Genomic DNA, 22,691 nt, shown 5'->3' on the forward strand with positions numbered 1-22,691 from the left:
AAAGCAAGTTTTCATAGGAGCAGTCTTTCTTCATGCAGCATGAGGGCGGGGATTGGTCAAAAACTTGAAATTAAGGTTTTCTTATCCAATTCCCAACCCTAATGCTGCACACGATACAGAAAACCTTCTCCAAGGAAAACGGCTAAAACTGAGGCGCATTTACAACACAGACAGATAGTTCCAATTATAGAACTCATGGTTGCAGCTGTTTAAAATGGCATAGCAGTGACATTTGTTTACTTATGCAAGAACTGACTTGAGGAATGTGTAATGGAAGCTATATGAATGTTATTCAGTCAAAACAAAAATTTTTTCAAAAATGTAACACTGTTATTCAGCCGAATGTTTCATTTATAAGCTACGTTATGAGAAGGATATGATTGAACCTGAAATCCCCTTTCAAGTTCTCAAAATAAAGTAATTGGAGGATCTTTTCTTAGTTAATACAAGAGTAATACAACTTCCATGAGTATTTTAAGAGTATTATAGTGTGGGTGGAGAATCCCCACAGAACAGGGCTAGACAAATTACAAAAAAATCTAATGTGACGAACCACTTGTCACAACCGGATCAGAATTCGTTACAATTTACATTTATTTCAGAGAATTTAAACTTATTTAATCTTAGAAATTTTGAAAAAATTAGAATTCCACCATAAGCCCTGCTCCCTGGTTATGCAATCCACATCTTAAATCCATGGAGAATCAGTCCTTCAAATTGCTCATAGATCACTCACGAACTATGTCACAGGCTTCCTTTAGTTCCCTGGACCTTAGAGAGGATGATCAAATGACCAGAGTTGAATTCAGGAACATCAATGCTGGAAGACCAGACTTCTCTAGGTGGAGTCGAAATATGAACTAAAATTGTGTTTGAGCTTGTCGCAGAGATGCGATTATGGTCCAGTGATGATCTGGCAATCATGATACAATGATGATGATGCGATGATCATGATCTAATGTTACAGCTATTGTGCTGTACAACATCTGCGCCGTGCGACAATGTTTGAAGGAGTCACCGTTTTCACGGCTCAGAATCTCAACTTCTGAAAAAACTGTCTGGTGTATTTGACGGGCTTGTGAATTGGAGATGTATGGTTCCAGAATTCTGAGAACACTTTGAAATTATTCCCGAACTCTGTGACTCGCCTTAAACAGTAGAGTTTATTATGAAGTTATATTAAGCTTGAAATCAATGCTGATTTGTATGAATAAATGAATTGTAATAGAAACATTTTGTTTTTCATTTTGTTGCCTGCAAACCTGGGATATCAAAACATGGAATCCAAGGATGTACAGTGTGGTACATAACGGGAAGACTGTTATAATGACAATTTTTACAGCAATTGTGAGCTCATGTTATAATAGACGTTTGTTTTATTGAAATAGATTTCAAAGTTGTCAGGTTTCAAAAATAAACAGCTTTGAGGGAAGACAGCAACAAGAACTAAAAAAAAAAAAAAATGATTTCGACACAGTAAAAATTGTAGTTATGAGAAGGGAAATAGCCCTAACTGATATTAAAGAAGTTATAAATGTCAATTTTACAAAAGCTATTGAATTTAAGTGAACATAAGACTTCTGCACAAAGTTGTTGAATGATTTAACACAATTTTATTTGTAAACAAAATCTGAGATGAAAATAAGTAATGAATGATACAGTCTTGAATAAAACGATGAAATTAATACTTGTGAAAATAAACAACTGAAAGCTCCTCTGCGTGACATTCTACTTCTTTCTGAACCTGCTTATGAATTCATTCACATCAAACTTCCTCTGACATCCATTGTAATTCATGTATCGAATCTTCCCAAACACTGGTCTTTCTTTCCAACCTTGATCATGCACACCACATATTGACCACATGCAACCTGAAAATAATCAAATTGGGTGCAAGTGTTGTATGGAATGATATCCCTCAGTGCCTGTTGAGATAAACAAAAGAAGTAAAATTGATTTCAAGAAGTCAGTGTAATTTTTAAGATGAAATGTTGTCTTTTTTACCCCTTTATCGATTTGCCACTAACCCTGTTCCAGGAATATTGCTGACATCGGGAAATCATTGGTCTAATTCTTGTCACACCCATTGCCAGTTCAGGCTAATCAACTGAGTAGACCACATCATCGCAGAATGCTGTTCTAATACAGTCAATTTTATAAACCTCCAATTTATGAAGTTGCTTCTTTTTATGAACTGGTTATCTGTCCTGAACAACATGCCATAGAGCTAATGTTAAAATCCGCTCTACTTTACGAACTCTTATTTCTATCAACTCTATATTTTTTACAAACTTTGTTTTTCTTCTGGTATTTTTTTTCCAGTTATTTTATTCTTCCAGCCATCTCAGAGTTAGCAGTAATCAAAAGTAAACTTCGATTCAGACATTCTACATGTCTTAAGAGGAAATAGACGAAGAGAGGGAAGGTAGAGAGTTCACCGATTTGTGTGTCTCACCAATGTACATGTGTTTTGCGAACACATGCCAGGAAGGAGGGTTCAATTGTTGGTGGGATTGATCATGAACTGAAGATGAACTGAAAACATATAATTCAGTCTTTGAGCATTGATTGGATAAATGAAATGGTATGATACATTAGGTTATTGATAGGACATTTCTAAGTCAAGAGTTGATCTAACTGCTGTTCTTATAATTTCCTTTTCACTATGTCAACAAAATGGAAAAGATTGTGCTTGGCATTGGACGAAAAAAAATATTTTGAAAGAAATTAAAATGTGTGACCTCTTACAAAAACAAAAATTGCCAAAGAGTATGGGATTCAAAAAAATACACTGGATTCTCTAATTAAAGATCAGCAAAAGATTGTTTTTATGGCAAGTGATTCCAGCAGTCTTTCACCATCCTGAAAATGTATGGCATCATATTTTTTCAGAGTTCGTCGATTGATTAGTCCGAAAATTTATTTGTTTAACTCCTGTTTATATGCGGATCATGATTGTTTCCAAACACTTACTTGTTGCACCTAATCCCTTGGGTTATCATATTTTAATTTTAACATTTAGTGCCTGAGCAGTTACTCATCACTCGCTGGTTCAGATTTTAATTCTCTATGTGTTCATCAGTATACTCCCTATATGTCTAATGCACGCTCCTCTATCGTGATTGTTGGACTAAATGAATTCAAGCTATATATGATCTCATCTTCGAAATGGACAACCTGGTGTTCAATGACTTGTCACATGACACAGCCTCATAAGCTGTCCCAACCTGTGCCATCAACAAGGTTGCTGATTGGTGGATCCTTTCTCTCCCACTGATCATTCATTTCATTGAATGTTATAAAGTCAATTGTGGTGTCCTTCTCTGCAGCCATGAATAACGATGGTTTTCTCTGCACCCTTTCTACCGCTGTGCATGATGTGAAATGAGGTCTTACATATTTTAAGGACTATCGTGAAGTTGAGGACACCTACATGCTAATCACGATCAAAGAATGATCAATAACTGACGTTAAGCATAGAGATACAGAACTGGATTGTTGGTAAGAAATCTCTAATCATGGGCTGTATATAATTTAGATTTTGTAAAAATTGAAATAGAGAAAATTTGAATGTTAAATAGACTTTTAAATAAACTGTGTTGAATAATCCGACAGAGCTTATCCCCAAGATTTAGAAACCATTGAAAAGGGCATTTAAGAAAAAAAGTGGAAATGTTCCCTTTTAAAAATAGTTCCTCATGTAGCCGCTTCCAGAGTGTGAAAACATTGTAAGACTTAAGAAATTCCAAAACCCACTTACCAACGTAGCCATTTGGATCCCTGCCGTCAAGTTCATACTTGTCATTCAGATAGATTGCAATGCGAAGAGCATTTTCCGGAGAGTCCGTCCATTCAAGAATCTTTTTGGCCCAATACATTCGCAGAAATCCATGCATTTTTCCTGTAGTGACCATCTGTGTCTACGTCATAAAAAGAAAAAGTTAAATTTATAATATGCTCAGACCTGTCAACTTTTAGAAGGCAAAAATCCTGCAACTTTCTTACCAAAATCCAGCAAACATACTTTTGCATGACCGATTTTTCTTATGGACATAAGAATCAACATAAGCAGTGACTATATGTATGATCATATATATCACCCATATTTTACGAGACTTTTAATATACTTTTCATCATCATTTGTCGTCCGACTATTTGAAAGAAATGCCCTTTTTTTTTTTTTCAATGATGATTCCTTGAATAACATTTATACTAGACATTTTCATTAAACATTTTTTCGTGAAATAATTCTAATAACCTCAGATTTATAGAAGCTCCCAATCTCCCCCCCCCCCTTCTCTCATCTGCTATTTTTAGCAATAAATTAAGAATTTTGCCCATAACTAGCAATATCTGGTATTTTATGGTATAAAGATTTTGATTTTTCTGTAATTTTTGCTATGAAATATTGCCGGTATAGTAATATCTATTGAATTACCTACCAACTATCTTCGATGATACATGTATAAAAAAAACCATTTCAACGTGAACAGGGTGCCATGTTGGTTTACTTTATAGATCTACTTTACAGCACTACCAACTCCGGTCATATCGCCATATGGCAATGCCCAACCAGTGGATTTGGGTGGGAAATGAAGGCACCATTTATTGGTGGTCGTCCCAGGTTCGGTAGGTATAGAAGTTGTTTTTGATGTTCTCACCCCAGATTTGAATTCATGGACCGTGATGGTAACCTTCATGGTGGAAGATGAGCATCTTGCTAATGCACCACTTGGGCACTTCATTAATCTGGATGGCTTTGACCACCGTTCATGCAGAGTACAGCGCCTAGAGTTCAGGTGATGTGATGATTCAGGTAATATGAAAAAGCTAGAGTTTTCCATTTTAAAGGGGGGGGGGGGGTGAAGGTTGTTTTCTAAAGCAAAAAAGCAATGGCAGCAGGAAACTGTCAACCACATGTTTCTTTTCTTCATTTTCCATGTTGATGGCAATAATTGAAACCTGCAATATGAAATCATAGTTCACAAGCCATGCAAACATTCTGAAATCCGACATTGTTAGGCTAAATTTGGAAAGTTGGCAGATGTGTATGTTATAGAGGAAAACTATAATTTTTATAAAATTTTTGATTATAATAGTTTGCAAGATCCAGAAAAATAAACTAATTTCATCATAATAATTCCATATGAACTGTCTAAATTTCCATTCTATAGATAGGAATGGTTAGAAAATACATAAACATTAAGTTGAATAACTCTGTACCTGCGCAGCATTCCACAACAGATCATGCGTATCAGAATTTTCCAGCTCTTTTGATGTGTAAAGGTACTCCCTTTTGTCTTTAGAATGCTCTTTCAGTGTTTGCTGAGCCCAAGCGTAAGCCCCTGCAATGATAAAGGACAGGTGGAAAAATAAATAAATGCCTACAGGATATTAGAAATTTGTTCATTTTACTGCATGTCTAATTTCAGAACTTTATTGGGTACCTACATATTATCTGTGCCAGGGAGATTAACTGCCAGTAATGAATGGTATCAGTGATAATGTGAATTATAGCCTTTACAGTAAATGCGATAAATCGGTTATTGTACATGATAACCAGTTATTATGCACACTTATCAATGTCTTAGAAAGTTTGATAAATTTATCACTTCTACCAGCGAATATATGCATAATACCTCAGCATCATTAGTAAATTTGATACACACTGAAAACATAAATTTTACTGGCAATTATGCATATAACTAGCTGATACCCGGCGATGCGTTGCCCGCCCCGTAAAAAATGTATATATGTATAGCTTATTAATTATTTCTTAATCAAAATATTTCTGCATTAAGTAAGAAAAATTACTTTTTTTAAACATTTTAATTAAAAACTTCAGACAATCGCTTGTGGCTACACAATATTTTTTCTTTTTCCATCTGGTGTGTAGATGTACAAATTTTTAGGATTACCAACACGAGAACAGGCGACGAAAAGCTGTCTGTGTGAAAAACAGGGCTCAAGTAGGTTGATACCTGCCACTGCTAACAACTGGCTTTGCGCTTTGTTGATTGTCATAGCAAAAGTTAAATGAATCGGGAACTGTAATCGCTTGAAAGTGAATTTAATTTCTTCAGTGATAATTGGGATACGTGGAATGTGAACGTGTCTTCTCCTCCGGAACACCCAGTTAGAATCGTTGCTTCAATGATGTAAGTGTGCAATTTCTTCACGCAGAGTCTGTTGCCATTGCAGAGTATCGGTGTCTCCAAATTCTTAAAAGCATTATAGGTGCTCCGACTTTGAGGGTCAAGTTGTGTGGTGGCAGGATGAGAACTGTCTGCGCCGTGTCTGTGACAGTGTCAACCGATTTATAAGATGTGGAGTCTCTCGGAATAATTTTTAGGATTTTTTCGTTGATCTTGTTCACACTGTCATTTTTCGGTGCCAGAATCGCTCTCTCACAAAGCCATTCATGGTTTCTGTGATTTTGTTGAATGTTTGGGAAGACCTTGTCTGCAAGTTCTTGAACTGAATTTAACAACTGGCAAGATTCATTTGGGAACGTAATCAGTCCAGCACTTGGGTCTACGGGAATTCTTCCATTGCCAAGTTTGATCAACTGATGTGAAAATGATAGCAGTGTTGAGTCATTTTGCAGTTGAACTCACATGTTGGTGGATAATGATAACATTTTAACTTCGTACCAGAGGGTTAACTTTGTGCCAGAGTTTTTTAAATTGAAACTATACCTATACGATGAGCGGTTGATAAGATAAAGGCTGCATTATCACTTACAGGCCACCCTGTATATAGGCTAGCTGAAATACCCGGCGCTTCCCGGATTTTCTTCAATTACTGGGAGGATTGGAAAAGAGTGACAAACCGTTATAAAGGAATAAACTGTTATAATAACAGAATTGAAGGTGTGACAAACCACATTGTAAAGGCATATATACACGTCTGAAACGCATTGTTGGGAACCACGGTACCCGGCGACGTTGCCCGCCCTGTAAAAAATTTATATATGTATAGCTTATTAATTATTTCTTAATCAAAAAAATTTCTGCATCAAGTACGAAAAAATTACTTTTATTTTTAAATATTTTAATTAAAATCTTCAGGCAATCACTTGTGGATACACAATATTTTTTCTTTTTCCATCTGGTGTGTAGATGTACAAATTTTTGCTATTACCAACACGCGATCAGGTGACGAAAAGGTGTCCGTGTGAAAAACAGGGCTCAAGTAAGTTGATACCTGCCACTGCTAAGGACTGGCCTTGCGCTTTGTTGATTGTCATGGCAAAAGCTAAACGAATCGGGAACTGTAATCGCTTGAAAGTGAATGGCATTTCTTCGGTGATAATTGGGATACGTGGAATGAAGACTTCTTTTTCTTTGTCACATCCAGTTAGAATCGTTGCTTCAATGATGCAACTGTTGAATGTTTGGGAAGACTTTGTCTGCAAGTTCTTGAACTGAGTTTAACAACTGGCAAAATCCATTTGGGAACGTAATCGGTCCAGTGCTTGGGTCTACTGGTTGGTCAACTGATGTGAAAATGATAGCAGTGCTGAGTCATTTTGCAGTTGAACTCGCATGTTGGTGGATAATGATGATTTTTTAACTTCGTGCCAGAGTGTTGATGATTTGAGGCAAGCATTGAGTTCATCAGTTGGCGTTGAACATTTTTATTCCCAGTTTTGTCAGCGTAGTTGTTGTTCTCTGTTGTTAGCGACGTCATACGTCCAGCTTGTGCAGCGAATATTATTCAAACGCCTTTTACGCATTTTTTAAATTGAAACTATACCTATACGATGGGCGGTTGATGAGATAAAGGCCGCATTATCACTTACAGGACAACCTGTATATAGGCTAGCAGAAATACCCGGCGCTTCCCGGGTTTTCTGCAATTAAATTGGAAAAGTGACAAACCGTTATAAAAGAATAAACTGTTATAATAACAGAATTAAAGGTGTGACAAACCATTGTAAAGGCATATATTCACGTCTGAAATGCATTGTTGGAAACCACGGTAACCAAAGTAAACGTTCCGAAAGTAATTGTTGAGGCCCCAAAACTATTGTTGCCCGACAGTTTTTCGCCCATTTCGGGCATTTGCCCAGCTCTGACGAACTTTTAAAGTAGCCTACGGTTCAATCCCGGACCTGTTTGGTATATATGCAAAATCTGGCGACGATCGGTCTAAAACTGTAGATTTGTATAAAGAGCATACATACATACATACATACTTTCACATTTATATATAAGATAACTAGTTATTTTATATAATAACCAGATTTATCAAATTTACAGTACACATAACAGAGTAAACCCTTTTGTGGAAAAAATCTTAATAGTCACATAGTTAGCCGTTGTCTCACAAGCAAGTGTTGTGTGTGTTCAATTTTTCTTAACACACCAAAAAACACCAACCTGGCATGGATAATATGTAAGTACCCTATATTGTATCAAGATAATTTTTTCTTCATCTGACATTGGTTTTGATTAATCCAAAAAAAAATTGCAATCACAACATATATAGAAGCAAACATAAATAAAACAATCTATTTACCTTCTATATTATCGTAGTTGGGGTTGTAATAGCAAAAATTATCTGATAGTTCTCTCCGTATGATAGCTTCCTCGACGTAAGCATCAACTGACTTCGGGAACTTGCTTCGGAATTTTTGAACAGTCAGTATGCATCTTTGTACAGATATTTGACCTGAAAAATGCTAAAAGGTTGAGAATGGATTTCAAGGGAGGGGGGAAATTCAATAAAACTCTGTGGACCAATGTTCACAGACATGATTCGTTAAAAAGAAACAGAAAAGAAAAAAATCTTATTGAAAACAAATCAAGCTTGTTAAAAATACAGGAAAATATGGGAACGCCTTGTGAAATATGGGTCATTACAGTAAACCTAATCTTGCTAGTTTCATTGCACGTACCAATGTCCATGTCATGCAGCTTAAATAAATATAGCTGGTGGATTTTATCCATCAATCAATGGTCGTCTCAGGTTTGGTTGGTAAAGAAATTATCATCTTGATCCTGGGGAAGGACATAGATAAATTCTTTCCAAACCAAACCTGAGGCGGCCACCGATAGATAGTGCCTTAATATGCTCTCACTGGAAGTCCCCTATGTGCAAGACTATGAAAAAAGCGTAATATGACTTTCTACAGAGCAGGGGTGCACAACCTCCGGCCGGCGAAAGGTGTTCTGATAGAAAGGTATCAATACACACTCCCACAATGCCTATAGGCTCACCATATTTCCTTTTTAAAAGTAAGAAAAATCAGGATCCATAAGTGACATCGCAAAAAATTACAGAATACAAGTAAACTTGACAATTACAACCAAGAAATAGTCAACGGGAAGTTGCCAATTACAACCAAAAAATTGCAGAATACAAGTAAATTTGCCAATTACAACCAAAAAATTGCAGAATACAAGTAAATTTGCCAATTACATCCAAGAAATAGCCAAAGGTAAGTAAAGTTGCCAATTACAGTAAAAATATAGTCAAAGGCACCTATCGACCATAATAGTCTTGTCACCTATCGCTAAGATTGCTGAAAAATCATTAATGGCAGAAAATAAAGAGCTACTGAAAGTTATAGTAGGTAAAAATGTAATTCACAAAAAAAGACAAAAAAAAAAGTTTGAAAAATATATGAGATGAATAATGAATATACTTGTATGGCTATAATTAATGATGATAATTAGACTTCACAATTAGTATAATACAATTTCTGAGTCATAAGAACTATCTCAATTCTTGATTTAAAAAAATAAGGGGGAAAAACAATAATTTTATAAAAATGGTTGGGAAGGCCAAAATTATTGGATTGCCCCATAGAATACAAGTCATGTGATCACCCCTCCCCTTTTAAGTTTCTGGGCTGCCAGCAGCAGAAATACAGCATATCTAGGGATGATGTCACTCTCCGCTATCCATACAAAGGTTTTTAACAGCTGGCTGATGCGAAGATATATTTTGGAAATTGAATTTTCTCTGTTTCCAAAATATATCTTCGCATCAGCCAGCTGCTAAAAACCTTTGCATAGATAGCGCAGAGTGACATCATCCTCAGATAAGTCACTGTGGGATCTGACAGAAATCTTTACGGTGGTATAGACAAACATCTTACCACCATGCCACTCACACAGGGGATAACACAGCATATCTGGCCGAAAACTGCTGTATGGCGATATGAGTGAAGTTTGTGTGCTGTAATAATAGCTTAACAGTAGCTTAAATAAATACCTCACTTGAGAACTATGTTTATGCTAAATATTTAGCACACACACATCATGTGAAATATTTATATCAGTTTCATAAACACAAATAAAACTCAAAATATTAACACAAATATAAATCTTACCAAAATGCACCCACGGAGACAGATCACTCAATGCATCTTTCGTTGGATTGTTCCTCTGGTCATCAAAATACCGGAGCCTCTTGTTGCAAAAATCTGACAGCTGTGACAGGCCAGATTTTGAACCAGGGACTGCCCAGTCGCAATCTCCGACTTCCATATTCACCTCAAGAGACTTCTCCACATTATTCCATTTTATTTCCTGAAACAACAGAGTGATATCAAAAACTTTTTTTTTGGAATAGAATGGCAAAGCAAAAAGCAATCAAAGAATAAACTTTAAGTATAAACCTGTAGATTTATTGGGACAAATAGAAATTGCTAATCAGTTACCGGTGAAGGTTTCGACGGCGAGTGATTATGTTTCGCCACAGCAGGAAAATGGGTGAGAAACTCCTTCAATTTGTCGTGGATTTTGCGCCGTATCGTTCTGGCTCCATACTCTAATTTATCAGAAGCTACCCAACATGGAACTATGTTGTGTGCATCCACCTGGAAAGATTGAAAAATGCAAATACAATAAATAATAATAAGACTCTTATTTATTAAGAGACTAAACTGAAAGACAACGAACCCGTATTTCAATAGTTTTTAATTCAGTTGAATTCCTAAACAATACAGGCACTTACTTCATTCTATCGAAAACATTATTAAAGAGAAGTAGTTTTCAGTCAACAAAAATATGAGTGTTCAAGTAAAAATTTTATAACACGGAAAAATGTATAATATAAGTTCGTTTGATAGACTCCACAGTATTATACTGCAGGAGATTTATATACAATGATAGTTATATGAATCTGATTTGGAAAGCTTTCTGTATCACAGAAACCTGATACAGTTAAGACCTCTCTCTTACATAAGCAAAAGGGAAAAATGCCCACGGCTCACAAATTTTTCACCATGAATTTTTAACAAACTTCATTGCCGACTATATTTAATTTATTAGCAGGTAAAGAATTGCCTCAAGGAATTTTTTGGTTGACATTTTTTTTGTAACTTTTTTATTTCATTTTTGGTGTTATTTCATGAGAATAACCCAATGACACATATACACTTGAATAGTAGCCATAAAAACCAATCAGCTCTACATACACAGTGACTATTACTCAACCGTAATGAACTTAAACATTCTTCTGGGGAGTTATATCATATACACTGCTGGCCACCCAAATTGCAACACCAAGAAAGACAAGAGATATCGCAACAATATTTATTTTGTAGATAACATGTTGACCAAGCATCAAATGATTAAATTTATAGACTTCTGTGAAGTGTGGTTCCTGCCAAAATCAGTAGCCAGAGTAGCCGCCATTGTTGGAGATCACCGCTGCCACACGCCTCGGCATTGATTCAAAGAGACTTTGGATGTGTTCTTGGGGTACAGCAGACCAAGCAGCTTCCACGCGTTGCCAAAGTTGATCTGGTGTGGCAGCTGGGGATGCAATCTGGGTCAATCGTTGAGCAACCATGGACCACCATGTTTTCTATCGGCGAAAGATCCGGAGAGCGAGCTGGCCAGGGAAGCAATTCAATCTGGCGATTGACGAAAAACCTTTGGACAATGCGTTCCACGTGTGGTCGCGCATTATCCTGTTGAAATATGGCTGTGGGCAAGCCCTGAAGGTAAGGAAGGACAACTGGCTCCAACACCTCGGAGATGTCGCGCTGGCTTTTTAAAGTACCGGCAATGCGTACTAGAGGAGTGCGAGTGTGATATCCAATACCGCCCCATACCATAATACTCGGTGCAGGACCAGTGTGGCGGTGCATAACGCAGCTGTTCAGCATACTCTCTCCACGGTGTCTCCAGACTCGAATCCGAAAATCGTGGTGTTGCAGACAGAAGCGTGACTCGTCAGTAAAGACAATTTCATTCCATTGTGCCGTCCACATCCTTCTTTCATCGCACCATTGGCGGCGCAGACGTCTGTGGTTCTGCGTCAAGGGTAGACGAAGCAATGGACGTCTTGCGGACAGACCACTCTGCTGTAAACGGTGTCGAATGGTACGCGCAGACACTGGATGATGCGGTACAGACTGAATGTGCTGTGCTATGGTTCGTGATGTGGCTGAGCGATCCGTCACTGCCATATGCCTGTCATCACGTGAAGTGGTGTACTGAGGTGGATGCGATCGAACACATTGGTCCGTCGTACCCTCCTGCATCCAACGATCACATATCCGCATTACAATGGTTTGGTTTCGTCCAACACGACTACCGATTTCCCTGAAAGATAATCCACAATCTCGGTAGGCCACTATCCTTCCTCTGTCGAACTCGGATACTTGATCAAAAGATGATCGCTGTTTTCTACGAGGCATAATTGATCGCTTTTTTGAAAAAACCACAAGAAAAACACAATTGCCGTACTTCAAATCGTCGAAATCTCCAAGCCTTAAATAGCGCTTTGAAGTGGCACCACAGGCGCGCGTGATGTGCGTCTGCGCTGAAATTCTAATCATTTGCATATCTCACCTCCGCTAATGCATGTTGTAAATTTCATATTATTTGCATGCTTCCTTCAGGGTGTTGCATTTACGGTGGCCAGCAGTGTATATACACAGTGACCGAAAAACAATTTTTTCAATCATGGAAATCGGTTAAATAGGGATTCAACTGTGTAAATACATACCTCATACATATATAATAAAAAAGGAAATGGGGGGGGGAAGGCTGTACCTGACAGAAAGGGATATCATCCATTAAATTTTTTTGAACATCTTTCACCCAGTTCATGGGAACTCTCAGAGGTGAGAAGTCTGTCACTAAACCACCGATTTTATGTTTCTTGATGAAAGGTGGCAGAACTTCTTTCGCTTCGCCCAGCAGCAGATGAAAGCTGATATTTAGAGATTCACATTCCTAGAAATCATCAACATTGAATGAATAGAACTCATATATAAAAAGCAAAGGAAAAATCATAATTCAGCAAGTGAAAGCACTCAACATCAAACTGAAATTAAAAGCGAGACTCTTTCCTGAAACATTTCAAATACAATACCTGGAAATTTCGTTTGGAAGGGGACCACTTACATTTTTGGAGGGGGAACGAAGTGATAGAGCATTAGATATGGCCATCTTCCACCCCTTTTTCAGTTATTTTCTCACATCTTAGGGTCAAGTCCCCCTGCTATGGCATTGCAATACCTCACCCTAAGTTTCATTAGATTGTGTATATCAGGAAAGATGGCAGAGATAATGATATAACTGACAAATTTATCTAGGTTTCAATGTTAGTTAAATTTTGAACAGCAGTTCTCTGGGGGAAAACTGGAGAAATGTCTGGATGCATGTTGTAACAAGGAGTGACATTAAAGTGGTGCCATCATAAGATCCCACTCCACAACCTAGAACGTATAAAGTCATGTGTGTACTTGAGGGCTAGAAATGAAGAAATTACTCGGAGCTACAGTTAGCTGATTCCAAACATATCACTTCGGTCATTTATTCAAATTGTACTGCAGTCATTTTCTACACACGAGGGCTAATTAAACCAGAACTTACAATTAACATTGCCAATTGTAGCTTTTTTTTGTATCTTTAACTGAGGAGGTTTGAGCACTAATTAATATAGATGAGGTTTTCCACAATTGAGCAGTTTACTACCTGTCATTAGCCACATGCTCTGGCTCTGCAGTACATCTTGTGCAGTATCTCTTGTAACTCTGCATCAGGAAAGATTTTGTTTAGAAGTGAGCAAGTACGAGAACCCTTTCCTACAGGTAGGCGAGTGTATTATCAAACTGGGCAACCACATTCTACTGAACATGTCAGCTATGCTTTCACACCTCTAACTATGATTCAAATCTAGGCCCATCAAACGAGAGGACCCTGTGCTAACCCCTTTGGAACTGAAAACCAATGATACTGGTCGTTTTCATAAGTACTAAGATAAAATATATTAAAACAACACTTACTGCGGCTACTTCTTTTAGTCCTTCGAGCATAAAACGATAATGTCTTATAGTAGCATCGAGAAACTTCGGAACCAGGCAGAAACAGACATGCAACGGAACTTCCACTTTGAGAGCCAAGTGCTGTGCGTACAGTAGAGCCCAATTATCTGAAAGGTACAAAGAAATGTAATACGATACAAAGGGAGTCTTAGAAACATAAATGCAGTGAAACCTGTTTAAGATGGACACTGTACGAGACGGAAACATGCCTTGAATGGAATCAAAAGTCCGGTTGATGATTAGCACTATAATGTGCACCTTTGTGAAATAGAAACTAGTCTAAAACAGAAAATTATTATCATCATGACATTACGTTTTGAACGGGTTTAGCTGTACACCAATAACCTCATTGAGAATAGCACAACCACTGCTCTGCCAAATTCGTTCGTTAAAGTATTAATTCAAGCGATAAGTAACACCAATTTACGTCATGAGTGCAGATAATCTGGCAGTGCACTAATACAGCGTTTTTTTCAGACAGGTTCTCTTCAAGCATTGAAGAAAGAAAAAAAACATGGCACTGTATGTCTTTCCACATAAATTTTTTATTCACATGGGCTTTTTCAAATAACTTTCAGTAGTCTGGCATACCCTGGTCTGATATACGCCAGATTAGAAAGAATCGACTGCAATGAAGAAATTTATAGACCAGGGGTTCTTAAAATGTACAATGAAACTCCAAAGGGCATTTTCAAGGTTGTCGTGGTGAGTTGGCAATATTGATATGTGCCTATTTGGTGCTTTGAAACAGTTCGTTATTTCTAGAACTGCGATTTCTGTATCTTTGCATCAGGGCGTTTGCATCGTCATTTCATGTATACTCAATGTATGTATATATATATACACCATTTTTAGTGTATTTTCAAAAGTCGGGGGGGGGGGGGTAGTTTTTTTTGCTATCTTTACGTGACACAGTATATTTTTACAATTTTAAGACATATTTTGCATATTTCATAAATTTTGATAAAAAGTAATAATAAATAAAAGTATATTAAATTTTTTCGTCACTATTCCAATCCCACTTCAAACTGGTTTTTGCAGTTCCTGCCTCTGACAAGAGCAGTCTGGGGGGGGGGGGCAAGGTCATTATTGCTGGGGGGGGGGGCACGATGATGATGTCAATTCATCTATACATATATACATTAGATCAGTCTACTAATCTAATATCCCCCCCATGCCCCCCCGTATCTCCGCCCATGGACAAGAGCTCCTAGGGCTAGGATTTTTATGCACTAAAAATGGAACGTCATCGCAGTTTGGTAAAAAATCCTGAAATTCAGGTTTTTCAACCAATCGACAATGACATTGAATTTTTTGAGCGGAAAAACACTAGCTCTTCAAGGACACTGGTGTGTGGCTATAAATAGAGTAATAATCTGAATCGGTGTCTGTAAGTCGTGGGGGAAAAATTAGCTAAAATTGGTAAACCGGGTAATTTTTTAGCGTTTGTGGGAAATTTTGAGAGTTTCTATCAAATAAAAAGAATCATTTATTTATCTTAATTTTGCGCGATACTTTTCTAAAGCTAAATACCGTACTTGGCTAGGTATTTTCACCTATAGATGGCAGCACATTAATCTTGAATATGTAAGGAAAAACTTACTTAAAAGTGAAATTTTTAAGGGAAATTTTGGCTGGATAAGATTAGTTGGTAAAGCGAAGGGAATTTTCGTTTATACAATAAGTAATAGTTCAAAATAATCTAGACTGCATCAACACTTCTCATATATTTTGCTAAAACTACTATTATTTCAGATAAGAATGAAAAAAAAATTTAGGATATATTTTCCCTTTTACAGGGCATATTTCGTTTTTTAAGAGCATAAATGCATTTTTTATAGAGCATATTTTAGAAGTATTTAGAGCATAAAAATCTTAGCCCTAGTCATTACACTATTCTGGGGAGCCTGGGATAAAAATTGACTGGAGCACTGGAGTACCAAATGATAAAATTTGGAGAGCCACTGATACAGATTAATAATGGATTAAAACTTGAAAAGTATGAAATGATGAGGACAGCATGACACGATTCATATATTTCAAATGAGTATTTGAAGGAATAATTACGATTAAAAAGATGGTGCAATGCATCAATAAAACCTAGCGCAAAAAACCCTCATTTTTGATTTCAAAAACATGTGCAGACCTCTCAAACCTATTTTTATGACAATGAACGAAGTGGCACATTAAGTGACCCATGGTGCAGTTCCAAACCACTTAAGTGGTCTGTGACACATGCCCAGACCATTCAAGTTCTCAACCTTTGAAAGCCAGCGACGCGGTTGATTTCATTTTTGTGATTGAAAAGCCCGACCATACATACGATTAATGAGAAATAAATGAGCAAAAATGGAACAATGAACCACTCACGGCCCGGCAGTTGAGAAACACTGATTTAAGTAACCTGCAGCACATTCCCAGATCATATCAGTGGTCTACGGTACATTCTCAGATCATTTAAGTTGTTCATAACACATTTCAGAATCGCTTTAAGTGACTTGCAGCCCATTATTAGATAAATTGTGACCTGCAGCACAATCCTAGATTACTTAAGTGATCCACGGCACATTTACAGATCACTCAAATGGCCTCTGATGTGTTTTTAAACCAATAAAGTGGCCCTTATTGTCCAAACTGCTGAGCACCATTGCCTTAAGGAATCAATTTGTGTTCCAACTGAGATGGTTTAAATGATCAATCTCATCTGAAGTATGGAGGATGCTACAAATGTTGAGAGACTGTTTCCTGCGATCCTGACTTTGCAACATTCTGGCTGATCATGAGGTCTTGGTCATCTACAGCTATTAAGGGCTGTATTCACTGACATGGTTTAAAGTGTAGTCACAATTTTTGGATAAGAGATCAACATAGATTAGTTAAAAACCTGAATTTAACCAATCCGTGCCAATCTCTTATCAAAAAATTGTGACTATAGTTTAAACCACGACGGTGAATACCGTCCTAATTCTTTCATGTTGGTTTCTGACAATGAACTGGTCACTGAACTCTCATCTCTTTATCGTTCTTTGTGATGAAATTTCCAAAGGAATTTCCTTCTGGAAAATATCTTGTCAATAACTAAGGACTTTCTCATGGATTGAGATCTGTTAGAACTTCTGTAAAATCTCTTGACGGGACTTAGACCACCAGAGTCTTGGTGAGAGACGCAAGTTTATTTTTATTTTTTTGTGAGATGTATTGAATTTAGTTGAGATTAGAGCCTGATTGTAATGTGTAAAATACAATTTTTGTGTATGTTATGAAATAGAGAAATCTTTCTAAGTTCTTTTTTAAATGAATTATCTGTTGAGAGAAAAACTGATTTCTGGTGAATTCCTTTCGTTGTCCGCTGAATTTGCATCAGTTGGATGTGTTAATGACTCTGGGGATGCAAAAACAATGTTACAAGAAGAATTCATCAACCAACACTGCCACCGCCTGGCAGTCGAGTGGTTAGCGAGCTAGCTTCTGACTGTGCAGGTCTGGGTTCGAATCCTGGTTCGGGCATGGATGTTTACTAACACTAACAAATTCTCTGGACAGATTGTTAAAATCACTCTTGGGAATACGTGATGATAAAACACTTCATAGCAGTGATTTCCATCTGGGAAAAAAAAGACGTGTGAAGGGTTGATTACCTTGAACTCGTTGATCTCTTGACATCCAATACGCAACACCCCTGGACCAATCGGGCATTTCCTTAGCGTCAGAAAGTACCCTGACTCGTTTCTTATTGAACTTGAAGTCTGTGATGCACTTTGCACAAGATTTCCTGTCCTCCTGTAGTTCATGCATGAAGTCTTTGTTTTCAGCGGCCGAATGGGTACTTGCTTCTGTCTTTGGTTTCTTAGGTTTTGGCTCGTCCGCTTTACTTTTCTGTGACGACATCTTTCTGTAAAATGATTGAAAAATACATCATTTTCAAGTTGAATGTGTACAATTTCTGATACCACGAGATTTCTCAAATACATATATCTGAATTGATCTGCTGATCTCTATGTAACTCTTTTGGTTGCTCACTAATCTGATCCTTTGTATCCCAAATTACTTATTTGGTTTTCACATGTTTACAAACTGTTTTGGTCACTTGTGTTTGGTTACTCACTCCCCTATTTCCCCCCTTATCTAGGCAGAGTTATGGTCTTGCCATACTTCTCCCATTCCAGTAATTTTCTTTGTCACTCATTTCTCTAATTTGTAAGTTCTACCCTGCAGCTGTGTGGTCGTGTGGGCATCCTGCTGGACTCTCATCCCGAGGATTCAGGTTCAAACCCTGTTGACAGCACAGTTCTGGTTGGCTGAAGTTGGTTTTCTGCGGTTTTCCAGCATAGAGGCAAGAACTTGAGCCAGTTCCCCATTTGAAAGTCTCTCCACAGGACATGCCTATAACACGACAGGGTCTAAGTTACGATCAAATTTTTGGCAAAATGCAAAAAAAAATCTTAGAATGCGAAAGAAGTAGTGGCGCAAAAATGCATACAGGAGGTACGAAACGAGAAGACATCCAACGATAAATCATTAGCATTGCAGCATTTTGCTAAAGCTCTTCCACCGATTTCGATTTTTTGCTAAAGGAATTTTTTTTATCTAGCTTAAACCCTGCAACACGATACAGACAAAACATGGAAATTCATTTTCATCTTTATTTCAGAAAATGGAAGCCACATAGATGGCAGCATGAAGACGAAACAGGTGCAACTCGACAACATTGTGCAGATTCGTTAGAAATTCCGTTGAGGAATGTGTAAGAGGTGCATGTTCAGTTAAGTGGTAGTATAAGTTCTACCTTTCATGTTGATTACTAATCAAGGCCATCAGCAGCCCACCATACACTAAAAGGACCCCTCCCCCATGGCTCCCACAAGGGGTGGGCTGGCAAGGCTCTAGCCCTGGGGCCTGTGATGATTTCATCATTTTTTTCCTTCTCACGAAATAAATCCGCCATAAAGGGGTCCATGAAAGTCAGGTCGGGGGGCCCGGAAAAGATCCCAGCCTAGGGCCCTACTCCAGGATGTGGGGGCCATGCCCCCCTAAGGAAGTACTCAGTTGAGTTGGGGGGGGCAATTTGTAAATAAGAAACCTTAATAAACATCAAATATAATATAAACGTGAATATTTTTATATCATGGTGACAAGTTTAAATCATTTGAGATTAGTATTAATTGCCTAATTACGAACAAAGATGTTGTTTACATAATAACTTCATTTCCCGCCGAAAATGGTAAACATTGGAAAATTACGAAACTGAAACTTTTTTTTTTTTATTCAAGTGAGAAATCAGTGGCGTACCTGCAGTGGCGAAACAAATAATTTCTCTTGAACTGAACGCAAATGCTTATAACAGAGTAGGGATTTCTATTCATGAAAAAAATACATCATTTTAACTACCTTCATTGCTATTACACATCGTGGCTGTAGGTTTAAAGAGAATGTTATGGATGGGCGGTCGTTGCACAGTTATGGCCACTCTGGTCTTTTTTCCAAGTAGTATCTGAAATACAGTGGAATCCCGTTTTAATGAATACCGTTACAGCGAAAATCTCGTTTTAACGAATACTTTTCTAATCCCTCCTAGAAAAGTTTACATGGGCACAAGGCAAAAACCTGGAATTTCGTTATAACGGGATTCGACAGTATATTATTTTCATTACCGAAAGCCCTGTATAATTACTATTGTGTTGTATGATTTTCATCTATCTGACCATATTTTCTCGAGAAAATACGTGAAATTTTGTTTCAAAATACGGGAAATACAAAACTCTGCCAATTATCGTTAAAAAAAAGATGCCAAAAGTGAGCAAAGTTGCCAACTCATTCTAAAATGACGGGAAAGTTGCCAATCGAGGGAAATGAAGCCCCTCTTCAAATTGTAGTGAATTAAAACGAAATTAAATATGCGAAATGAATATTCTTTTTGGTAGTCGTAATTATACTAATGTAATTTCTGAGTAATTTCAACTAGGCTTCGTTGAAAATAAGTGAAAAACCAGAAAATTTTTGCGAAAAAGTCGGGACAGCAAAATTTATAATTTTTCAAATAAACATTGTTCATAGTATTTCCATAACATCGGTTTTTTTTCCAGCAGGTGAAATTTAGTGAGTTAATACATATTTACAAAGTATTTTAAGAATATTAACCGTTTTATTGTAAGGCTATTTCTAGAGATATGTTGAAGTGTTCAATTTTTTTTTAGAAATAATTTCGAAATTCTTTTGCTATTGGTGTTTTTGTTATCGAGCAGGTACAACAAACTGAAAATTAAAAAAATGTCTGAATAAAAAATATGTAGAAGTTATTTGCATATGGTAATATTTTTGGAACAGATGCTGTATAATCCAGACATTTTAAAAACACCTCTGCTTTTTTTTGCATGGTGATTTTTTTAATGCAAATTTTCTCATTTTTTGTGCATATTTCGGAATTTTTGACTTCAAGATTTTAGTAAACATTCTGGAGTGTTTAATGCATATTTTAGCATTTTAAGTGCACATTTTGGTATTTTAATTATATTTTGTATTTTAAGTTCTTATTTTTCACTTGTGCATATTTTTGCATTTTTAAGTGCATATTGTTGCATTTTTAAGTGCATATTGTTGCATTTTTAAGTGCATATTTGCATATTTTTAGAGAATATTTTGCCACAGTTTTAGTGCATATTTGCATATTTTTAGAGCATATTTGCATATTTTTAGAGCATATTTTGCCACTTTTTTAGTGCATATAATCCGGGCTTTATTAATAAGTATTGACTACGATTGAGTTATAGGAATTCCGGTTGGCTGAGAAGGGATGGTGTTAAACGCAATAAGGCTATTTGCTAAAGACGATTCTGGAAACTTGAATTCAAAATTTCAATCATACCAATAAATAAATCTTAATTATTAATTTGAAATGGGATGGGAGGAATCACACTATTGAGTAAATATGCTGTTTGCGCGAAAGGCGATACTTAAGCGAAAGTTATTTTCGAGAGAATGGCATTGCAACCCTCGTCTGGTCTTAACTGATATCGATTATCGGTGCGACACCTGTGTTAATGTTAGGCGCATGCATAGAGTAACATAATAATTTTTGACTATCGGCGTCCCTGTATGTATGCAATGACAGTGATATAAAATTTTTATTTATACACTGCTGGCCACCGTAAATGCAACACCCTGAAGGAAGCATGCAAATAATATGAAATTTACAACATGCATTAGCGAATGATTAGAATTTCAGCGCAGACGCACATCACGCGCGCCTGTGGCGCCACTTCAAAGCGCTATTTAAGGCTTGGAGATTTGGACGATTTGAAGTACGGCAATTGTGTTTTTCTTGTGGTTTTTTCAAAAAAGCGATCAATTATGCCTCGTAGAAAACAGCGATCATCTTTTGATCAAGTATCCGAGTTCGACAGAGGAAGGATAGTGGCCTACCGAGATTGTGGATTATCTTTCAGGGAAATCGGTAGTCGTGTTGGACGAAACCAAACAACTGTAATACGGATATGTGATCGTTGGATGCAGGAGGGTACGACGGACCGACGTGTTCGATCGCATCCACCTCAGTGCACCACTTCACGTGATGACAGGCGTATTGTGCGTATGGCAGTGACGGATCGCTCAGCCACATCACGAACCATAGCACAGCACATTCAGTCTGTACCGCATCATCCAGTGTCTGCGCGTACCATTTGACGCCGTTTACAGCAGAGTGGTCTGTCCGCAAGACGTCCATTGCTTCGTCTACCCTTGACGCAGAACCACAGACGTCTCCGCCGCCAATGGTGCGATGAAAGAAGGATGTGGACGGCACAATGGAATGAAATTGTCTTTACTGACGAGTCACGCTTCTGTCTGCAACACCACGATGGTCGGATTCGAGTCTGGAGACACCGTGGAGAGAGGATGCTGAACAGCTGCGTTATGCACCGCCACACTGGTCTTTCACCGGGTATTATGGTATGGGGCGGTATTGGATATCACTCTCGCACTCCTCTAGTACGCATTGCCGGTACTTTAAAAAGCCAGCGCTACATCTCCGAGGTGTTGGAGCCAGTTGTCCTTCCTTACCTTCAGGGCTTGCCCACAGCCATATTTCAACAGGATAATGCGCGACCACACGTGGCACGCATTGTCCAAAGGTTCTTCGTCAATCGCCAGATTGAATTGCTTCCCTGGCCAGCTCGCTCTCCGGATCTTTCGCCGATAGAAAACAGGTGGTCCATGGTTGCTCAACGATTGACCCAGATTACATCCCCAGCTGCCACACCAGATCAACTTTGGCAACGCGTGGAAGCTGCTTGGTCTGCTGTACCCCAAGAACACATCCAAAGTCTCTTTGAATCAATGCCGAGGCGTGTGGCAGCGGTGATCTCCAACAATGGCGGCTACTCTAACTACTGATTTTGGC

The 22,691-nt window shown here is 37.7% G+C and overlaps 1 protein-coding gene across 2 annotated transcripts; it reads right to left on the minus strand.

Moving 5' to 3' along the window:
* Window positions 1-1,536: 1,536 nt before the first annotated feature.
* Window positions 1,537-19,965, minus strand: phr (deoxyribodipyrimidine photo-lyase photorepair). 2 transcript variants are annotated; one of them, XM_089234513.1, is made up of 10 exons: window positions 19,586-19,965; window positions 17,935-18,188; window positions 14,258-14,403; window positions 13,020-13,202; window positions 10,673-10,831; window positions 10,343-10,541; window positions 8,524-8,676; window positions 5,224-5,345; window positions 3,761-3,920; window positions 1,537-1,871 (listed from the first exon to the last, which is right to left on the minus strand). In XM_089234513.1, the coding sequence occupies exons 1-10, from the start codon at window positions 19,657-19,659 to the stop codon at window positions 1,729-1,731; spliced, it is 1,593 nt and encodes a 530-aa protein (XP_089090639.1). In that variant the 5' UTR covers window positions 19,660-19,965; the 3' UTR covers window positions 1,537-1,728. The 2 variants fall into 2 exon arrangements, with proteins under 2 accessions (XP_089090639.1, XP_089090640.1); XM_089234514.1 differs by having other exon boundaries at window positions 1,596-1,925; window positions 19,586-19,928.
* Window positions 19,966-22,691: the final 2,726 nt, after the last annotated feature.

Source organism: Pholcus phalangioides, unplaced genomic scaffold, assembly GCF_987345545.1.
Source record: "Pholcus phalangioides strain wild (caught in Gottingen) unplaced genomic scaffold, Ppha-v1.0 ptg000008l_1, whole genome shotgun sequence".
In the NCBI taxonomy this organism is placed as follows: Eukaryota; Metazoa; Arthropoda; class Arachnida; order Araneae; family Pholcidae; genus Pholcus; species Pholcus phalangioides.